This window comes from Globicephala melas, chromosome 1 (genome assembly GCF_963455315.2).
Source record: "Globicephala melas chromosome 1, mGloMel1.2, whole genome shotgun sequence".
In the NCBI taxonomy this organism is placed as follows: domain Eukaryota; kingdom Metazoa; phylum Chordata; class Mammalia; order Artiodactyla; family Delphinidae; genus Globicephala; species Globicephala melas.
In genome coordinates this window covers 30,312,819-30,333,776 of record NC_083314.1, presented here as the reverse complement: position 1 = coordinate 30,333,776, position 20,958 = coordinate 30,312,819, and the positions used below count along the sequence as shown (strand labels likewise).

Here is a 20,958-nt window from a genome sequence, read left to right as displayed (position 1 = left end):
GGCAGTACTGAAGACCCTGAACACACATCCTCCCATGGACACAACAAAGCTACAACTACATATGAAATAATTCTTTTGGAAAAGGACCTGAAAACTGAATGAACAGAATCTCCTCAACAAAGGGAAAAGGAGAGCTTCAAGACAGGAAGAAAAGGCAGAGATACTGGCTTGTCAAGGAAAAACCCACATCTCAGCCACAGCAATCCACAATTAGGAGGGATCACAAAGGTATGGAATTCTCTCTGAGGAGAAAGGGATTCAAGTTACACATCAGGCACTCTAACCCTTTGATCCTGAACAGAAGAGACAAGCCCCCAAAATGCTTAGCTTTGAAAACCAATGGGGAATATGCCCAGGAAAACTACATAACTGCAGGGGGCATAAAACCTGTTCTTAAACATCTTATGTACAGACTCATTCAACCCAAAACCAGCACAAAAAGAACAGAACAAAAAGTACACAGGGAGACTGGCCAAGACAGCAGACTAGAAAGACCCTGAGCTCACTCCTCTCATGAGCACAACAAAATCACTGGAACCTACCAGAAAAGATCTACAACTAAGACATAAAGAAGGAACCACAATGATACAGGTAGGAGGGGTGGACTCACAATATAATTAAATCCCATATCCTCCAGGGAGGGGGGAGACCCACAAACTGTAGAATAATTATATTGCTGAGGCTCTCCCACAAGAGTGAGAGTACTAAACCTCACATGAGACTCCCCAGCCTGGGGTTCCAGAACCAAGAAGAAGAGACCACACAGTATTTGGCTCTGAAGGCCAGCAGGGCTTAATTACAGAGCCCCACATGACTAGGGGAAATAGAGTCTTCACTCTTAAAAGGGAGCACACAAAACCCTACCCACACCGGGACCAAGGGCAAAAGCAGTAATTTGGTAGGAGCCTGGGCCAGACTTACCTTCTGGACTCAGAGAGTCTCTTGGAGAGGTGGGGAATCTTGGGAACAAAGACACTAGTGGCAGGCATGTTGAGAAACATCCAAATATGTGAACACTGCTGGATCATTAGCACCAAGACCTGGCCCCACCCAAACCCTGTAGGTTCCAATGCTGGGATGCCTCAGGCCAAACAACTAACCTGGTATGGACCCATCAGCAGACAGGCTGCCTAAAGACTTCCTGAGCCCAGAGTCACCTCTAGGCATGCGCCTAGACACAGCCCTACCCACTAGAGGGCCAAGACCCACCTCCACACAATAGCGAGTAGGCACTAGCCCTGCCCTCCAGGAAGCTTGCACTAGCCTCTAGACCAGCCTCACTCACTAGGGGGCAGATGCCAGAACCAGGAAAACCAGTATCCCACAGCCTGTGGAATAAGACCGCCAACAGCAAGCCAGACCCTACACTGTGGCCAGCTGGGCCCTGGCCCTGCCCACTAGTAGGCCAACACAATTTTCAGGACACCTTGCACCACATACATAACTGTGTCAGGAACTAGCCTTCCCTCACCAACAATCTAAAACGAGCTATGGGATCCATGGGCCATGCAGCCAGGCTCCAAGAAACAACTCTGCCTGCTAGTAGTCCTGCACTAACCCCAGGATCTGGCTTCACATGCCAGTGTGTGGGCAAAAGCCCCTGCACAACCTAGACTCCACCCACCAGTGAGCCAGCACTAGCCCCGGGGTGCCTTAGGGTTCTGCAACCAGCCGCCTCATGACAAGGCACCATTAAACAGCAGCCAGCAACATCCACACAAGGTAGGACCTTCCAACCAACTGGACTAGGGGCCAGTAAAGCCTACCAGACCACCCATATAAGTCAGACCACCACAACAGAAGAACCCATACAGCCCTCTTTGGGGGAAGCCCTAGAGCATACAGCTGGGGTGACAAGAGGGAAGTGCACTGCTGTGACACATAGGCTGTCTCCTAGAGAAGGCCACTTCTCCAAGGTTGAGAAAAAGAAATAACCTAAAACATAAAAATACAAATAGGGACTTAGACAAAATGAGGCAGCAGAGGAATATGTTCCAGACAAAGGAACAAGATAAAACCCCAGAAGAACTAAGTGAAGTGAAGACAGGCAATCTACCTGAGAAAGACTTGAGAGTCATGATTGTAAGATGAGCAAAAAACTAGGGAGGAGAATGGATGCACAGACCAAGGAGTCAGAATTTTTAACAAAGAGTTATAAAATTTAAAGAAGAGCCAAACAGAGATGAAGAATACAATAACTGAAATGAAAAATATGCTAGAAGGAATCAATAGTAGACTAAATGATATAAAAGCACAGATCAGTAACCTGGAAGACAGAGTAGTTGAAATCACTGCCATTGAACAGAAAAAAAGAATTAAGAATGAAAACAAACAAGGACAGTTTAAGAGACCTCTGGGACAACATCAAGCACACTTATATTCACATTATAGGGGTCTCAGAGGGAGAAGAGAGAAAGGGCACTAGAAAACATTTGAAGAGATAATAGCTGAAAACCTCCCCAACATGGGAAAGGAAACAGTCACCCAAGTACAGGAAGTGTATAGAGTCCCATACAGAATTCATCCAAAAAGGAACACACAAAGACACATTGTAATCAAAATGACAAAAATTAAAGATAAAGAGAGCATATTAAAGGTAACAAGAGAAAAGCAACAAATAACATAATAGGGAACTCACATAAAGCTATGTGCTGATTTTTCAACAGAAACTCTGCAGGCCAGGAGGGAGTTGTATGATATATTTAATGTGGTGAAAGGAAAAAAACTATAACCAAGAATACTCTACCAAGCAAGGCTCTCATTCCGATTTGAGGGAGAAATCAAAGCATTACAAACAAGCAGAAGCTAAAAGAATTCAGCACCACCAAACTGGCATTACAACAAATGTTAAAGGAACTTCTCTAGGTGAAAAAGAAAAGGCCACAACTAGAAACAATAAAATTACAAAATGAAAGAGCTCACTGACAAAGGCAAACATACAGGAAAAGTAATAAATCATCCACAAACAAAACTAGTAAGGAAGTTAACAGATGAAAGTAGTAAAATCATCTGTAACCACAATAAGCAGTTAAGGGATACAGAAAACAATTAGAGGTAAAATATGATATTAAAAACAGAAATTGTGAGGGGAAGAGAGTACAAATGCAGGCTTTTAAAAATGCATTTGAAATTAAGAGATCAGCAACTTAAAACAATAATTCATATATATATAATATAATATATGTATACACACACACACACACACATATATATATATATATATATATAGAGAGAGAGAGAGAGAGAGAGAGGGAGAGGGAGAGAGAGGGAGAAAGAGGGAGACTGCTATATAAAAACCTCACAGTAACTGCAAACCAAAAAATCTATAACAGGTATATACACAAGAAAGAAAAATGAATCCAAACGTAACACTAAGATAGTCATCACATAATAAGAGAAGAAAAAAAGGGGGAGGGAATACCAATAATTACCATAAATGTAAATTAAATAAATGTTCCAACCAAAAGACATAGAGTGGTTGAATGAAGAAAAAAGACCCATATATATGCTGCCTCCAAAAGACTTACTTCAGAACTAGAGATACATACAGACTGAAAGTGAGGCTATGAAAAAGGTATTCCACACAAGTGGAAATGAAAAGAAAGCCAGAGTAGCAATATTTATTTTGAATAAAATAGACTTTAAAATAAAGACTGTTACAAGAGACAAATAAGGATACTATATAATGATCAAGTGATCAATGAAAGAAAGAGATATAAAAATTGTAAATATGTATGCACCCAACATGGGAGCATCTCAATATATAAGGCAAAAATTAACAGACATAAAAGGATAAATCAACGGTAAAGCTTATTGTTTTAGGGGACTTTAACACCCCACTTACAACAATGGACTGGAAATCCAGGAGGAAAATCAATAAGGAAATACAGGCTGTAAATGACACATTAGACCAAATGAACTTAATTGATATATAGAGAGATTTCCACCCAAAAGCAGAGAATACACATTGTTTTCAAGTGCACATGGAACATTCTCTAGAGTAGATTAAATGCTAGGCCACAAAACAAGCCTTAGAAAATTGAAATTATATCAATCATATTTTCTGACCAAAATACTAGGAGACTAAAAATCAACCACAAGGAAAAAAAGGCAGAAAACACAAACGTGTGGAGGCTAAACAATGTGCTACTAATCAACCAAGGAATCACTGGAGAAATCAAAGAGGAACTCAAAAAATACCTAGAGACAAATGGAAACGAAAACACGATGATCTAAAACCTATGGGACATAGCAAAGGCAGTTCTAAAAGGGAATTTTAGATCAATACAGTCTTACATCAGGTAACAAGAAAAATCTCAAACAACTTAACCTTACACCTAAAGCAAGCAGAGAAAGGAGAACAAACATAACCCAAAGTTAGTAGAAGGAAAGAAATAAAGATCAGAGCAGAAATAAATGAAATAGAGACGAAGAAAACAATAGAAAAGATCAATGAAACTAAAAGCTTTAGTTCTTTAACCAGATAAACAAAATTGATAATCCTTTAGCCAGACTAAACAAGAAAAAATAGAAGAGGGTGCAAATCAATAAAATCAGAAATAAAAAAGAAGTTACAAGTGACATCACAGAAATATAAAGGATCATGAGACTACTATGAGTAACTATATGCCAATAAAATGGACAACCAAGAAGAAATGGACAAATTCTTAAAAAGGGACAATCTCTTAAGATTGAACCAGGAAGAAATAGAAAATATTAACTGACAAATTACCAGTACTAAAATTGAATCAGTAATTTAAAAATTTTCAACAAGCAGAAGTCCAGGACCAGATGGCTTCACAGGTGAATTCTACAAAACATTTAAAGAAGAGTTAACACCTATCCTTATGAAAGTATTCCAAAAAATTGCAGAGGAGAGAACACTTCCAAACTCATTCTATGAAGCCAGCATAACCCTGATAGCAAAACCAGACAAAGATATCGCAAAAAAAGGAAAATTACAGGCCAATATCACTGACGAACATAGATGCAAAAGTCCTTAACAAAATACTAGCAAACTCAATCCAACAACACATTAAAATGGTCATACAACATGGTCAAGTGGGATTTATACCAAAGATGTAAGGATTTTTCAATATCTGCAAATCAGTCAATGAGATACATCACATTAACAAATTGAAGAATTAAAACCGTATGGTCATCTCTATAGCTGCAGGAAAAGCTTCTGACAAAATTCAACAGCATCTATGATAAAAACTTTCCAGAAAGTGGGCATAGAAGGAATGCACCTCAACATAATAAAGGTCATATATGACAACCCATACCTAACATCATACTCAATGGTGAAAATCTGAAAGCATTTCTTCTAAGGTCAGGTACAAGATGAGGATGCCTGCTTCCACCACTTTTACTCAACATAATTTTGGAAGTCCTAGCCACAGCAAGCAGACAAGAAAAAGAAATAAAAGGAATCCAAATTTGAAAGGAAGAAGTTAAACTGTCACTGTTTGCAGATGACATGATACTATACATTGAAAAGCCTAAAGATGCCACCAAAACTACTAGAGCTCATCAATGAATTCAATAAAGTTGCACGATACAAAATCAATATACAGAAATCTCTTCCATTTCTATACACCAACAATGAAATAGGAGAAAGAGAAGTTAGGGAAACAATCCCATTTATCATCACATCCAAAAGAATAAAATACATAGGAATAAACCTATCTAAGGAGGAAAAAGACTTGTACTCTGAAAACTAGAAGATGCTGATGAAAGAAACTGAAGACAACACAAACAGGTGGAATGATATATGGTGGTATTCTTGAAGTGGGAGAATCGATATTGTTAAAATGACCATACTACCCAAGGCAATCTACAAATTCAAGGCAATCCCTATCAAGTTACCAATGGGATTTTTCACAGAACTAGAAAAATAATTTTAAAATTTGTATGGAAACACAAAAGACCTCAGATAGCCAAAAATCTTGAGAAAGCAGAATGGAAATGGAGGAATCATGTTCCCTGACTTCAGAATCTACTATAAAGCTACAGTATTCAAGAGTATGGTACTGACACAAAAACAGACACACAGATCAATGGAACAGGATAGAAAGCCCAGAAATAAACCCATGCAGCTATGGTCAATTAATCTATGAAAAAGGAGGCAAGAACAAACAATGGAAAAAAGTCTCTTGAATATGTGGTGCTGGGAAAACTGGGAAGCTAGATGCAAAAGAATGAAATTAGAACATTAGCTAACACCATATACAAAAATAAACTAAAACTGGATTAAAGACCTAAATGTAAGTTTGGATACTATAAAATTCCTGGAGGAAAACACAGAACACTCTTTGACATAAAGCAGCAATATTTTTTTTGATCCATCTCCTCGAGTAATGGAAATAAAAGCAAAAATAAACAAACGGAATCTAATTAAACTTAAAAGCTTTTGCACAGCCAAGAAACCATACACAAAATGAAAAGAGAACCTATGGAATGGGAGAAAATATCTGTAAATGATGCAACTGGCAAGGGATTAATTTCCAAAATATACAAATAGCTCATATAGTTCAATATTAAAAAATAGAACAATCCAATCAAAAAATGGGCAGAAGACCTAAATAGACATTTCTCTAAAGAGGACATACAGACGGCCAGCAGGCACATGTAAAGATGTTCAACATCTCTAGTTATTAGAGAAATGCAAATCAAAACTACAATGATGATCAAACTACAATGATCAAAATTACCTCACACCAGTCACAATGGCTAACATCAAAAGTCTACAAACAAATGCTAGAGGGGGGTTGTAGATAAGGGAATCCTCCTACACTCTTTGGGGGAATGTAAACTGGTGCATCCACTATGGAGAACAGTATGGAGGTTCCTTAAAATAACTAAAAATAGAGCTACCATATGATCCAGCAATCTGACTCCTGGGGATATATCCGGAAAAGATGAAAACCCTAATTTGAAAAGATACAAGCACTCTAATGTTCATAGAAGTACTATTTACAACAGCCAAGACATGGAGCAACCTAAGTGTCCACTGACAGATAAATAAATGGATAAAGAATAGGTGGTATTTATACAATGGAATATTAGTCATAAAAATGAATAAAATGTCATTTGCAGTAACTTGGATGGAACAAGAGATTATCCCAATAAGTTAGACAGAGAAAGACAAATATCATAGGATATCTCTTATACATGGAATCTAAAAAAATGATACAAATGAACTTATTTACAAAACAGGAAAAGACTCACAGACATAGAAAATAAACTTATGGTTACCAAAGGGGAAGGCAGGGGGAGGAAGGGATAAATTAGGTGTTTGGGCTAACAGATGCACATTACTATATATAAAATTGATAAACAACAAGGACCTACTGTATTGCACAGGGAACTATATTTGATATCTTGTAATAATCTATAATGAAAACGAATCTGCAGAAGAATATATATATATATATATATATAACTCAATCACTTTGCTGTATACCTGAAACTAACTCAACATTGTAAATCAACTATACTTCAATTTAAAAAAAAGTACACAGATCATAGGTATAGGATACCCACTTACTAACCTTGAAGCATCTGCCAGCGAGACATGAACCAGGTGGAATACCCCCCTGGAAATGAATCACTGATTTGAGCCATTTATGTGATCGCTGGTTACCTTGCTAATACTGGCACTAGAGGGTGCCATTTTGGAATTATCCATCTGTTAGCACCAGTGGGCATGCCTCACTAAGAGCCCTGCTGGATTAGCAATAGCCTCATCTACCAGTGCCCTTTGGCAGCTGCTCCCAGCAGCTAACCTGGGATCCAGACTCATCCACCAGTGCCACACAGCAGTCAGGATTCCACCACAACAGTAGGGTGCATGCAGCACACATAGGGGAGACCCCTTGAACTCCTGGATCTAGTGGCCAGGCAGAATTGTACTTCTGAGTCCCAGGAGACATCACCTAAATAAGGCCACTCCTTCAAGACTGGGAGAGATAGCTGATATACCTATTAGTTAGAAACAAACAAAGAAAACTAGGCAAAATAAAGAGATACTGGAGTATGTCCCAATTGAAAGAGCAAGATAAAGATGCTCACTGAACCTGGAAGTAGAATAAATACACACAGTGAGAAGTTCAACAAAGAGACAGAAAATATTAAAAAGTACCAAATAGAAGTTATGACATAATTAAAAATACACTAGATGGGATCAACAGCAGACTGCATGATGTAGAAGAATTTGGTAAGCTGAAAGACAAAAAATGGAACTAACATAGACAAGAGTAGAAAAATGAAAAAAGAATTTTAAAAAGTGAAGAAATCTTAATAGAGCTTTGGAACAACATCAAATGAAATATATGCATTATAGGGGTCCTAGAATGAGAAGAGAGAAAGAGCCAGAAAAATTATTTGAAGAAACAGTAGCTGAAAACTTCCCTAATCTGGGAAAAGAAATAGACATCCAGGTCCAGGAAGCCCAGAGAGTTCCAAATAAGATGAACTCAAAGAGACACACATTAAGACACATTATAATTAAAATTGTAAAGTTTAAGGATAAAAAGAGTATCCTAAAAGCAGCAAGAGAATAACAACTTGTTACATATGAAAAGAAACCACATAAGGCTATCACAGATTTTTCAGCAGAAACTACAGGTCAGAAGGGGGTGGATGACATATTCAGAGTGCTTAAGGGAAAATACTTCCAACCAAGAATATCACACAGAATTGAAAAAGAAGTCAAGATTTTCCCAGATAGACAAAAACAAAAGGAGTTCATCACCACTAAACCATCCCTACAAGAAATATTATAAAGACTTATTTAAGGTGAAAAGAAACATATAAAACATATTATAAACATATAATAAGAAACATATGAAAATAAAAATTTCACCGGTATAGATAAATATATACAACAGGAAGTGGATCAAGCATTTATAAAGCAAGCATAGTGGTTAAAAGACAAGTAAAAATAACTAAAATTATAATAATTAATTAAAGGATGCATAAAATAAATAATGTAAAATGTGTTATCATGAGTAAAATGTTTGTCCAGGGTAGGGGGGTGGGAGAGTAAAAAAATAAAAGTTTGGAATGTGTTCACATTTAAGTTGCTACCAACTTAAAACATCTACCATTTAAACAGGCTGTCATATGTGAAGCTCATAATAACCATAAGAAAAAAACTTGTAGTAAATACACAAAAGAAAATGAGAGAAAGAATCTCAACATAATACTAAAGAAAATCAACAAAACACAAGGGAAGAGATAAAGAGGAAAAGAAAAGAACTGAGAGTAACTATAAGAACAGCCAGTAAACAATAAACAAAATGGCAAAATACATGATTATCACTACTTACTTTAATGTAAATGGACTAAATTCAATAATCAAAAGACACAGACTAGCTGAATGGATTAAAACACAAGACCCATCTATATGATGCCTACAAGAGACTCACTTCAGAAGAAAGGACACACATGGACTTACAGTGAAGGGATGGAAAAAGATATTCCATGCATATGGAAATGAAAAGAAAGCAAGAGTAGCTATACTCATATCAGACAAAATAGGCTTTAAACAAAAACTATAATAAAAGACAAAGAAGAACATTACATAATGATAAATAGGTCAATTCAGCAAGAAGATATAACCTTTATAAACGTATATGAACCCAACAGAGGAGCACCAAGATATATAAAGCAAATATTAATGGACTTAAGTTGAAAAATTGAAAGCAATACAACAATAGTAGGGGACTTTAACACCCTACTTAAATCAATGCATAGATCATCTAGACAAAATAAGGAAACAGTGGATGTAAATGACACATTTACATCATATACTTAAGAGATATATACATCCTGATACATATGTTTCATCTCAAAGCAACAGAATACATATTCTTCTCAAGTGCATACGGAACAATATCCAGGATAGATCACATGTTAGATTGCAAAGTAAGTCTCAAGTAATTCAAGAAGATTGAAATTATGTCAAGTATTTTCTTTTACCATAATTGTATGAAACTAGAAAACAATCACAAGGAAATAAAGAGAAAAAACACAAAAAATGGTGCTTAAATAAAATCTATAATTAAATCTAATTAAATAAAATTGATACCAAAGTATCAATGGATAATCAAAGAAATCAAAAGAAGAAAAAAAACCTAAAGAGAAATGAGAACATAAATATGACATAGCAAAGTCTATGGGATGCAGAAAATCAGTTCAAAGAGAGAATTTCATAGCAATACATTCTTACCTCATAACAATAATATCTCAAATAAACAATCTGACTTTACACCTAAAGGAACTATAAAAAGAACAAAGGTAAAATTAGTAGAATACATGAAATAATAAAGATCAGAGTGGAAATAAGTGAAGTAGAGATGAAAAAAACCCATAGAAAACACCAATGAAACAAGGAGCTGGTTTTTGAAAAGATAAAATCAACAAAGCAGCTAGACTAACCACGAAAAAAAGAGAGAGGACTCAAACAAATAAAACCAGAGATTAAAAAGGAGAATTTAAAACTGATACCACAGAAAAATAAAGAATCATAAGGACTGCTACAAACAAGTATATGTAAACAAATTGGACAGTCTAGAAGAAATGGATAAATTTTTAGAAATATACAATCTTCTAAGACTGAATCATGAAGAAATAGAAAATCTTAATAGACTGATTACTAGTAGGGAAATTAAAACAGTAATTTAAAAATCTCCCAACAAACAAAAGCCCATGACCAGTAGATTTTACTGGTGAATTCTACAAAACATTCAAAAATTTAATATCGATCCTTCTTAAATTCTTCCAAAAAATTGAAGAGAAAGGAAACCTTCCAAACACATTTCATAAAGCTGGCATTACCCTGATACCAAAATCAGACAAGGTCATCACAAGAAAGAAAGTTACAATCCAAAATCCTTGGTGAACATAGAAAATCATATGATCATCCTGATAGTTGCAGAAAAACATTTGACAAAATTCAACATCAATTTATGCAAAAATGCTCAAGTAAGGGCATATTGAGGGAATGTACCTCAACATAATAAAGGTCATATATGACAAACCCACAATTAACATCATACTGAACAGAGAAAAGCTCAAAACTTTTCCTCTAAGATCAGGAACAAGACAAGGATGTCTACTCTTGCCACTTTTATTCAACATTGTATTGAAGCCCTAGCCACAGCAGTTAGGCAAGAAAAATAAATAAAAGGCATCCAAATTGGATAGGAAGAAGTAAAACTGTCACTGTTTTCAGTTTACATGATACTATACATAGAAAATCCTAAGACTACACCAAAAAACTATTAGAACTAATAAATGAATTCTGTAAAGTTTCAGGATAAAGAATTAATGTACAGAAATCTGTTGTGTTTCTATACACTACTAACAAACTATCAGAAAGATAAATGAAGAAAACAATCCCATTTTCAATTGCATCAAAAAAATTAAAATACGTAGGAATAAATTTAACCAAGGAAGTGAAATACCTGTACACTGAGAACTATAAGACACTGAGGAAAGAAACTGAAGACACAAATAAATGGAAAGATATTCCATGCTCATGAATTGGAAGAATTAATATTGTTAAAATGCCCCTAATAGCCAAAGCAATCTACAGATTCAATGAAATCCTTATAAAAATTCCAAAGACATATTTTGTAGAACTAGAACAAATACTTCTAAAATTTGTATGGAACCACAAAGGATCCCAAATAGCAAAAACAAGCTTGAGAACAATGAACAAAACCTAAGGTATCGAGCGTCCTAATTTCAAACTATACCACAAAGCCATATTAATCAAAACAGTATGGTATTGACACAAAAACAGACACACAGATCAATGGAACAGAATTGACAGTCCATAAATAAATCCACAAATATATGGTCAATTAATTTACTACCAAGGAGCCAAACACATAAAAGAAAGAAATGACATTATTTTGGTGTCATGAAATGTCATTAAATGGTGTTGGAGAAACTAGACAGCCACATGTGAAAGAGCAAAACTAGATTACTATCTTATATCATACATAAAAACTAATTCAAAATGGATTAAAGACTTGAGTGTAAGACCAGAAATCATAAAATTCCTAGAAGAAAACATAGGTGGTAAACTCACTGACATAGATCTCAGTGATGTTTTGGTGGACCTGACCCCAAAGGTAAGGGACACAAAAGCAAAAATAAACAAATGGGACTAGATCAAACTAAAAATCTTTTGCTCAGTGAAGGAAACCATCATCAAAATGAAAAGGCAACCTACTGAATGGGAGAAGATATTTGCAAATCATATATCTGGTAAGTGTTAATATTCAAAATATATAAAGGATTCAATAACAAAAAATCTGATTAAAAATGGGTAGATGATCTGAATAGTCATTTTTCCAAGAAGACATACAGATGTCCACAACAGGTACTTGAAAAAGATGCTCAACATCACCAATCATCAGGGAAATGTAAATCAAAAACACAATGAGATATCACCTCACACCTGTCAGAATGGCTATTAGCAAAAAGATAATAACTAACAAATGTTGGCAAGGTTGTGGAGAAAAGGAAACCATTGTGCACTGTTGGTGTTAACTGATGCAGACACTATGAAAAAGATTATGGAAGTTCCTCAAAAAATTAAAAATAGGGCTTCCCTGGTGGCACAGTGGTTGAGAGTCCGCCTGCCGATGCAGGGGACACGGGTTCGTGCCCCGGTCCGGGAAGATCCCACATGTCGCGGAGCGGCTGGGCCCGTGAGCTATGGCTGCTGAGCCTGCGCGTCTGGAGCCTGTGCTCCGCAACGGGAGAGGCCACAACAGTGAGAGGCCCGTGTACCGCAAAAAAAAAAACATAAAAATAAAAATAAAAAATGGAACTACCATATGATTCAGCAATTCCCCTCGTGGGAATTTATCCAAAGGAAACAAAAACACTAACTCAAAAAGATATTTGCACCCCAATGTTCATTGCAGCATCATTTACAATAGCCAGGATATGGAAGCAACCTAACTGTCCATCGTTGAATGAATGTAAAAGGAAAATTTGGTATGTATATGTAAATATATACTGGTGTTGGATTATGCAACCCCTTTCCCTCAGAAGTCCCTGAAGGTCATGCAATCCTCTCCCCGTCTCTAAATGGATCACCAGAACCCGCTCCCATACCAAAGCATTAGTCTTTTCTTCCAACTTGCCACAAAATTCTCTTTCAACAAATTATTGATCTAGAACTTCAAATGATCCCTAGAGTTCTTCAAACAACCACTTGACCACCAAATAAGCACAACATAGAAGCCTGGCATGGGTTTCTCTTTTATATTTAAATATCTTCAGATAAGTTATGAAGTTAAAATTAGACCTAGCTTTATAATAACTACTTATCTCTTCATGAGCAGTTCTAAAATGGTATGATTAAATTAATCATGCAACCACCAAAGTAGATGTCAGCTACATTCTTGATCGTATTTAACTAGAATCATCTCCCAGATTGATTCATTTTCTGTGTGCAAAATCTGTTATATCTTCAGAACAATCATCAATGCTTCTTAAAATCCAGCACAGAATTTTTCACTCCATACCAACCAACCAAAAACTAATTTTTCAGCCTGTCATAAATATAACTGAAAATCATGAATGTTCTTTCCCAGATATAATTGATTTTATCTTTTTATATACCTTCTAATGAAGCTTTACAACTTCCTTAAACGGTTGAACAAGCAAATAAAATCAGTTTTTCATATACATTATAGCTAAAATGATATTTCTTATATAAATTATAAACAACGAGTGTTTCTTACTAGCATATTATACCTGTATATTTTCCCTGCTTCTCAGACTATTACTGAAGTACACTTTCAGTCTTAATTTGCAAAAGAACTACTCTTTTGTATCTACTTCACCTTTTGAGAAATGATATTCTTTGCAAATCAGTAGTTCCCTGGTTTTCTGTGACTGTACCAGTGTTTTCTTAGCACTGGAGTCTTTTGTCTGGTGCTACAGTTTGTAAAGTCAGGAATGGCACTGAGCTGAGGCTGAAAGGTAAAACTGTCAAGACCGTGGCTTCCTTTCTCAATAATTATCTCCTTTTTTCACCTAGTAATAATTTGATGCTGGCAGTAGCTGCTTCATCTTTACTTACTTGTTTTATTCCTGTTTAACTTGATAGAATAAGTATTTTAAAAGATCATATACCAAGTGATCAGGGGATGTACACAGACATTTTTTACAGAATTAGAAGTATATTTTCTGGTGGCACGGCCTTATAAAGTTAGCTCAAAATGAGTAAAAGTAAAAACTTTGCATCTCCATGTACTATTATTTCTAAATCATTCTAAGGTGGTAATCACCAGAAGCAGGAGTAAAAGCCGTAACAATTTTTTTTTTATATTGAAGGAATAGTGTCTGTGTAGTTAGTGTATTGCCATCTTTCTCTATTATGTCATTCTGTCACTGTAATCCCAATTTTTATGTTATTTTCTTTTGTTTTTTTCAGCATATTCTCTAAACAAAATAATCTCACTTTTATTTCAGTGATGTGAAATATTTGCCACACATGAAGGCTTTTACATGATATTTCTTTAAAGTCATTAAATTCCTCACAATTCAGAATATGTTCTAGGCAATGAAGAAGTGTGCTGGTAGAAACTGTTCTCAAATTGTGGACATTGGTTTTGCGTTGCAGAATACAGAAAATGTCCACCACAATAAATGAGTCCATGGCTGCAATAAGGGTATTAAAAACATAATGTAGGCATGATAAAAAATTGGAATTACAAATAACATTGTTTTCAAACCTCATGCAAAAATGGAGTTAAGGCAAAATTATAAATTAATGAGATTTAGTTCTATGTGTTTTCAGAAGCGAAATTTCATTATTTCATAATCACTTGCTATAAATTATATGTATAATTATTTATGGACATGTATACTGCTCATCCATTCTAACAGTCGCTAATCACCTGAATCAAATGTTATAAAATAGGACATTATATATTGAAAAAATTTTAAAGTAAACTAAATAAAATTTAGTTAAATATACATTGACTACCATAAAATCTGTATAAATGGGAAAAACATAGTTAAAATGTAATTATAACTTTTCAGGTTTGCTTGCTTGTCATGTTAGCCCTGAAAAAACATATTTCTTAAAACCACAAAGAAAATACTTTTATCGATGGGAAAATTATTTATTTACCTGGATCTTCTATGGTTAAGTTCTTTATTAACCATTGAACAATGTCTGACCCTGAAAAAAGAGAAAAAGAAACACACATATATATACATATATATGAACATCTATTTATATATGTTAACCTTAAGAACTCAACATTTAGCACTCATAAGAGTAGGAATGTTTCTAGTTGTTACAATAACAGATTAAAGATCAGCCACATATGAAGTATTGAAAACAGAGCGTGAATACATTGTTTTTCTTCAGTGAGCCAAGGTGCAAACTAGTCAATTATTAAATATGAAATGTTTAAACATATAGATTTAATATACTAGTAGTGGATAAAGTGATTCATTGATTTATTCATTTAATGAATGTTTATTGAGTGCCCACTATGTTTCAAGCACAATTCTTAGCATGGCATAACCAATACTTTATAAGATGATACCTGTCTCATTTCTGGTTTTCCCCATCCAGTCCCTGTATCTACTCTCAAGCCAACCCAAATTGGTTGTCATTTTTGGCAACAAATTTGTGTTGTTATAGTATTGTGTCTTTATAATACTATTTTCTTTGACTGAAAGGTCTTTCCACTATTTTCAAGACACTCAAGATTCATTTACACAAGAGAACTTCCCTTGACCCTCACCTTTGGCAATGTGTGTAGAGAGCTGTAGGCTGGTCAAAAGGAAAGCAGGGCAGCCAACATTTCTAGTGGGTTGTGATCCAAGATTGAAAGGATAAGGCCCTGAGCTAGTTCAGTGTACATGTGAATTAGAACAAAATTAGACTTGTTCTAGGACCTTGTGACTAGGTCTGGGGTTGGCAAGTGGGAAAATTAAGAGGACTCAAAGTTTACAGTCCAGGAGCATTAGGAATGAATGGAATGGTGAAAATATGAGCAGAAATGGGAGATTCAGGAAGAGGCGCTGATTTACCTGAGATGTTCATTTCTGTTTAATTTGGCTCTCAGCATAATTCATTTCTACATAAAACTGCAAAAAATATGTAATGTAAATAGTTACATATACTTAGTAAGCTGTATCAGGGCTGCATGAATGAAATTTTGTGTGAACTGAAATTCCATTTCTACCTCTCTTGGAGACTGGGTACAGTTGTAGCCTACCCACCTGAGACCTGGCAAATGAGTGATATTAACAATGGCCAAATAATTCTAGTTGCTTAAAGCAGAATAGTTCAAAATTAATTTCAAAATAAACTTGATCATCAAGCTTGACAATAATGTCCTAAAACTTATGAAAACAGTTACACCCAACATCAATTTCAATATGCATGCATTTAAAAAATATTAACTTCAAGTATTAACTGTTCCTTGACAACTGCCGTTGATTTAACTGCATTTGAGAGGATGACTTCAACTAGATCCTAAGGAAGCTCTGAGGGAAGGAAGGAGGGGAAACCATTCATAAGAACACAGATGTTGCAGAATGTTGTGCTTAACTTATTACTTACAGCCTAGGTTATCTTGAGGCATGGTCTTCCCTTTTATAAAAGGGGAAACTCAGTTTTTCAAATGTGTATGTAGTGTTACTTGACCAATGTAGAATTCCAGGTACCTAAATATTATTAGCTATCTCCAGGTGCCCTGCTCGTTTTTCACATTTGAGCATCTATTTGGGGAAAATATATGAGCAGCCACTGGAAAATTTCTACTCTTGAAGAGAGCCAAATATTGGTTCCAGGACTATAATTTTTTCTTAATGTGAAAAGTGATTTTAAAATACCTTCAGAAAAGTGTTATTAAAAAAAAATTTTCTTCTGTCTCCCTCTCTCTTTCTCCCTCTCCCCCCACCCTTTCCCGAACAGAAAGAAATACAAAGCAGTCTAATTTGAAATTACATTTAATTCAGGAAACAAGAAACTTATTTTCCTGGCCTAGTTTTGGGTATTTCTGTCACAGTGGTGGTCTCAGTTCACTGTAAAAGAGCCAATGTGATTACCTGTCAGTATCATTATAGTGGTTTTATTGTTGTGTGATCACCCAATATATGTATGGTTTTAACACATTATGAATTATTTTATTGTCAAATGTACATCCAGTTCACCATATTCATCTATTATGCATCTATGACAGCAAGACCTTAACTCCCAGTTGAGAGAGGCAGAGACAGAGAAAGGGAGAAAAAAAATTCCAGCATCTTATGGAACCAAAAGATTGAAAGAGAAATGCTATCATAGTAATGTTGAAAACTGATTCAAATGGCTTTATGGCCAGGAGGGGTGTGGAAAGGAATTGCCCCTTTCTCCCAATTTCTCAGCTTTATCTTTAATAAATAAGTGGCAGATCTGCTAAAATTTTCGTGTACAAATGTACATATCCAGGACACTTTAGAGTTCCATTTATCTTTTTTTTTTAACATCTTTATTGGGGTATAATTGCTTTACAATGGTGGTTAGTTTCTGCTTTATAACAAAGTGAATCAGTTATACATATACATATGTCCCCATATCTCTTCTCTCTTGCATCTCCTTCCCTCCCACCCTCCCTATCCCAGCACTCTAGGTGGTCACAAAGCACTGAGCTGATCTCCCTGCGCTATGCGGCTGCTTCCCACTAGCTATCTATTTTACATTTGGTAGTGTATATATATGTTCATGCCACTCTCTCACTTTGCCCCAGCTTACCCTTCCCCCTCCCCATATCCTCAACTCCATTCTCTAGTACGTCTGCGTCTTTATTCCCGTCTTGCCCCTAGGTTCTTCATGACCATTTTTTTTTCTTAGATTCCATATATATGTGTTAGCATACGGTATTTGTTTTTCTCTTTCTGACTTACTTCACTCTGTATGACAGACTCTAGGTTCATCTACCTCATTACAAAAAACTCAATTTCATTTCTTTTTATGGATGAGTAATATTCCATTGTATATATGCGCCACATCTTCTTTATCCATTCATCTGTTGATGGTCACTTAGGTTGCTTCCATGTCCTGGCTATTGTAAATAGAGCTGCAATGAACATTGTGGTACATGACTGTTTTTGAATTACGGTGTTCTCAGGGTATATGCCCAGTAGTGGGATTGCTGGGTCGTATGGTAGTTCTATTTTTAGTTTTTTAAGGAACCTCCATACTGTTCTCCATAGTGGCTGTATCAATTTACATTCCCACCAATACTGTAAGAGAGCTCCCTTTTCTCCATACCCTCTCCAGCGTTTATTGTTTGTAGATTTTCTGATGATGGCCATTCTGACTGGTGTGAGATGATATCTCATTGTAGTTTTGATTTGCATTTCTCTAATGATTAGTGATGTTGAGCATTCTTTCATGTGTTTGTTGGCAATCTGTATATCTTCTTTGGAGAAATGTCTATTTAGGTCTTCTGCCCATTTTTGGATTGGGTTGTTTGTTTTTCTGATATCGAGCTGCATGTGCTCCTTGTAAATTTTGGAGATTAATCCTTTGTCAGTTGCTTCATTTGAAAATATTTTCTCCCATTCTGAGGGTTGTCTTTTCATCTTATTTATGGTCCCCTTTGCTGTGCAAAAACTTTTAAGTTTCATTAGGTCCCATTTGTTTACTTTTGTTTTTATTTCCATTTCTCTAGGAGGTGAGTCAAAAAGGATCTTGCTGTGATTTATATCATGGAGTTTTCTGCCTGTGTTTTCCTCTAAGAGTTTAATAGTGTCTGGCTTTACATTTAGGTCTTTAATTCATTTTGAGTTTATTTTTGTGTATGGTGTTATGGTGTGTTCTAATTTCATTTATCTTTATACTGAGGACATCAGAGTAACAAGCAGGATGTTTTGTTTGGCTTTGTTTATTTCTTTAAAAAAAATGTGAAACTAGTTAAGAGATGCAACAGTATCTTATACCCTAAGACAGGGATCCCCAAACCCTGGGCCACAGACCAATACCGGTCCATGGCCTGTTAGGAACTGCGCCACACAGCAGGAGGTGAGCAGCAGGAGAGCAAAGCTTCATCGTTATTTACAGCCGCTTCCCATCGCTCGCATTACTGCCTGAGCTCCGCCTCCTGTCAGATCAGCGGTGGCATTAGATTCTCATAGGAGCGCGAACCCTACTGTGAACTGCGCATGCCAGGGATCTAGGTTGTGCACTCATTATGAGAATCTAATGCCTGATGATCTGAGGTAGAGCTGAAGTGGTGGTGCTAGCGCTGGGGAGCGGCTGCAAATACAGATTATCATTAGCAGAGAGGTTTGACTGTACAGAGACCATAATAAATCAGTTGCTTGCAGACTCATGTCAAAACCCTATCTGTGGGACTTCCCTGGTGGTGCAGTGGTTAAGAATCTGCCTGCCAATGCAGGGGACACGTGTTTGAACCCTGGTGTGGGAAGATCTCACGTGCCACGGAGCAACTAAGCCCATGCACCACAACTACTGAGCCTGCGCTCTAGAAGCCTGCACGCCTAGAGCCCATGCTCCAGGACAAGAGAAGCCTCCACAATGAGAAGCCCGTGCACCACAATGAAGAGTAGCCCCTGCTCACCGCAACTAAAGAAAGCCTGCACACAGCAACGAAGACCCAACATAGCCAAAAAAAAAAAAAAAAAAAAACCCTATCAGTGAGTGGCAAGTGACAATTAAGCTGCATCTGGTGGCAGGCTTTATAGTGGCAAGTGACTTGATGTACTTCAATTGTACAGCTGCATCTGGTGGCAGGGTATAAGTCAGAATCCGACACTTACTTTAGTCTGCGTGTGGCCCTCCCATTATTTTATTTACCACTTCTCTCTGCCTCTCTTTCCCTCACTGCACACCTGTCTCAGTCACAGTTTTGGTAAGCCCACAAGCTAACCCTAGCCAAAAAGAGGAAAAAACAAACGTCGTTAGAGAGCTTCTTTGGAAAGGGGAAAGACCCAATGGTGAAAGAGTAGAAGACTCTAAGACTGCCAACAAAAAGAAAGCTGCATTTAAAAGAAAATATCAAGAGTCCTACTTAAATTACAGGTTCACTGCAACAGGTGATTCACATTCTCCAAGCCCACTTTGTATAATATGCAGCAACCGGCTATCCAACAAAGCCATGAAACCTTGAAAACTGCTTCACCACATGGAGACCAAGCACTCTGCATTAAAAGACAAGCCTTTGGAATTTTTCAAGAGAAAAAAACGTGAACAGGAAGAACAGAAGAATTGCTGAAGGCCACCACTTCATCTAAGGTGTCTGCACTGAGAGCATCATTCTTAGTGGCTAATCACATTGCTAAAGCTAAGAAGCCCTTTACTATTGGTGAAGAGTTGATCCTGCCTGCTGCTAAGGACATTTGTCGTGAACTTTTAGGAGAGGTTGCAGTTCAAAAGGTGGCACAATTGGTGCTCTTTCAGCTAGCACCATAACTAAATGAATTAATGAAACAGAAGAGAATATTGAGGCACAATTGTTAGAGAGGATTAATGAGCCACCATGATATGCAATCTAAGTTGATGAGTCTACCGATGTTGACAACAAGGCAACAATGCTTGCTTTTGTGTGATATATTTTTCAGGAGGATGTGCCTGAGGATGTGTTTCATGCACTTTTGTTGCCAACTAACACCACAGGTGCAGAGCTATTCAAGTCTTTGAATGGTTACATATCAGGAAAACTGAATTGGTCATTTTGTGTCGGTATATGCACGGATGGAGCGGCTGCCATGACTGGATAGCTTTCTGGTTTCACTACTCGGGTCAAAGAGGTTGTTTCTGAATGTGAGTCTATGCACTGTGTCATCCATAGAGAAATGTTGGCTAATCAAAAAATATCACCTGAACTTAACAACATTTCGCAGGATGTGATTAAAATTATCAACCACATTAAGGTACATGCCCTTAACTCACGTCTG

At 36.5% G+C, this 20,958-nt stretch overlaps 1 protein-coding gene across 12 annotated transcripts in view; it reads right to left on the bottom strand.

Annotated features, from left to right (window-relative positions):
* The window catches only part of RGS7 (regulator of G protein signaling 7), a 606,659-nt gene that overhangs the window by 187,412 nt on the left and 398,289 nt on the right, over positions 1 to 20,958 (bottom strand). For 9 of the 12 annotated variants that reach the window (XM_060309649.1, XM_060309402.2, XM_060309765.2 and 6 more), the window contains one exon: positions 15,170 to 15,220. The exons of the other annotated variants lie outside the window; for them this stretch is intronic. In XM_060309649.1, coding sequence (XP_060165632.1) covers positions 15,170 to 15,220 — 51 coding nt within the window. The remainder of the gene's footprint in view (positions 1 to 15,169; positions 15,221 to 20,958) is intronic. 12 annotated transcript variants of the gene reach the window in all.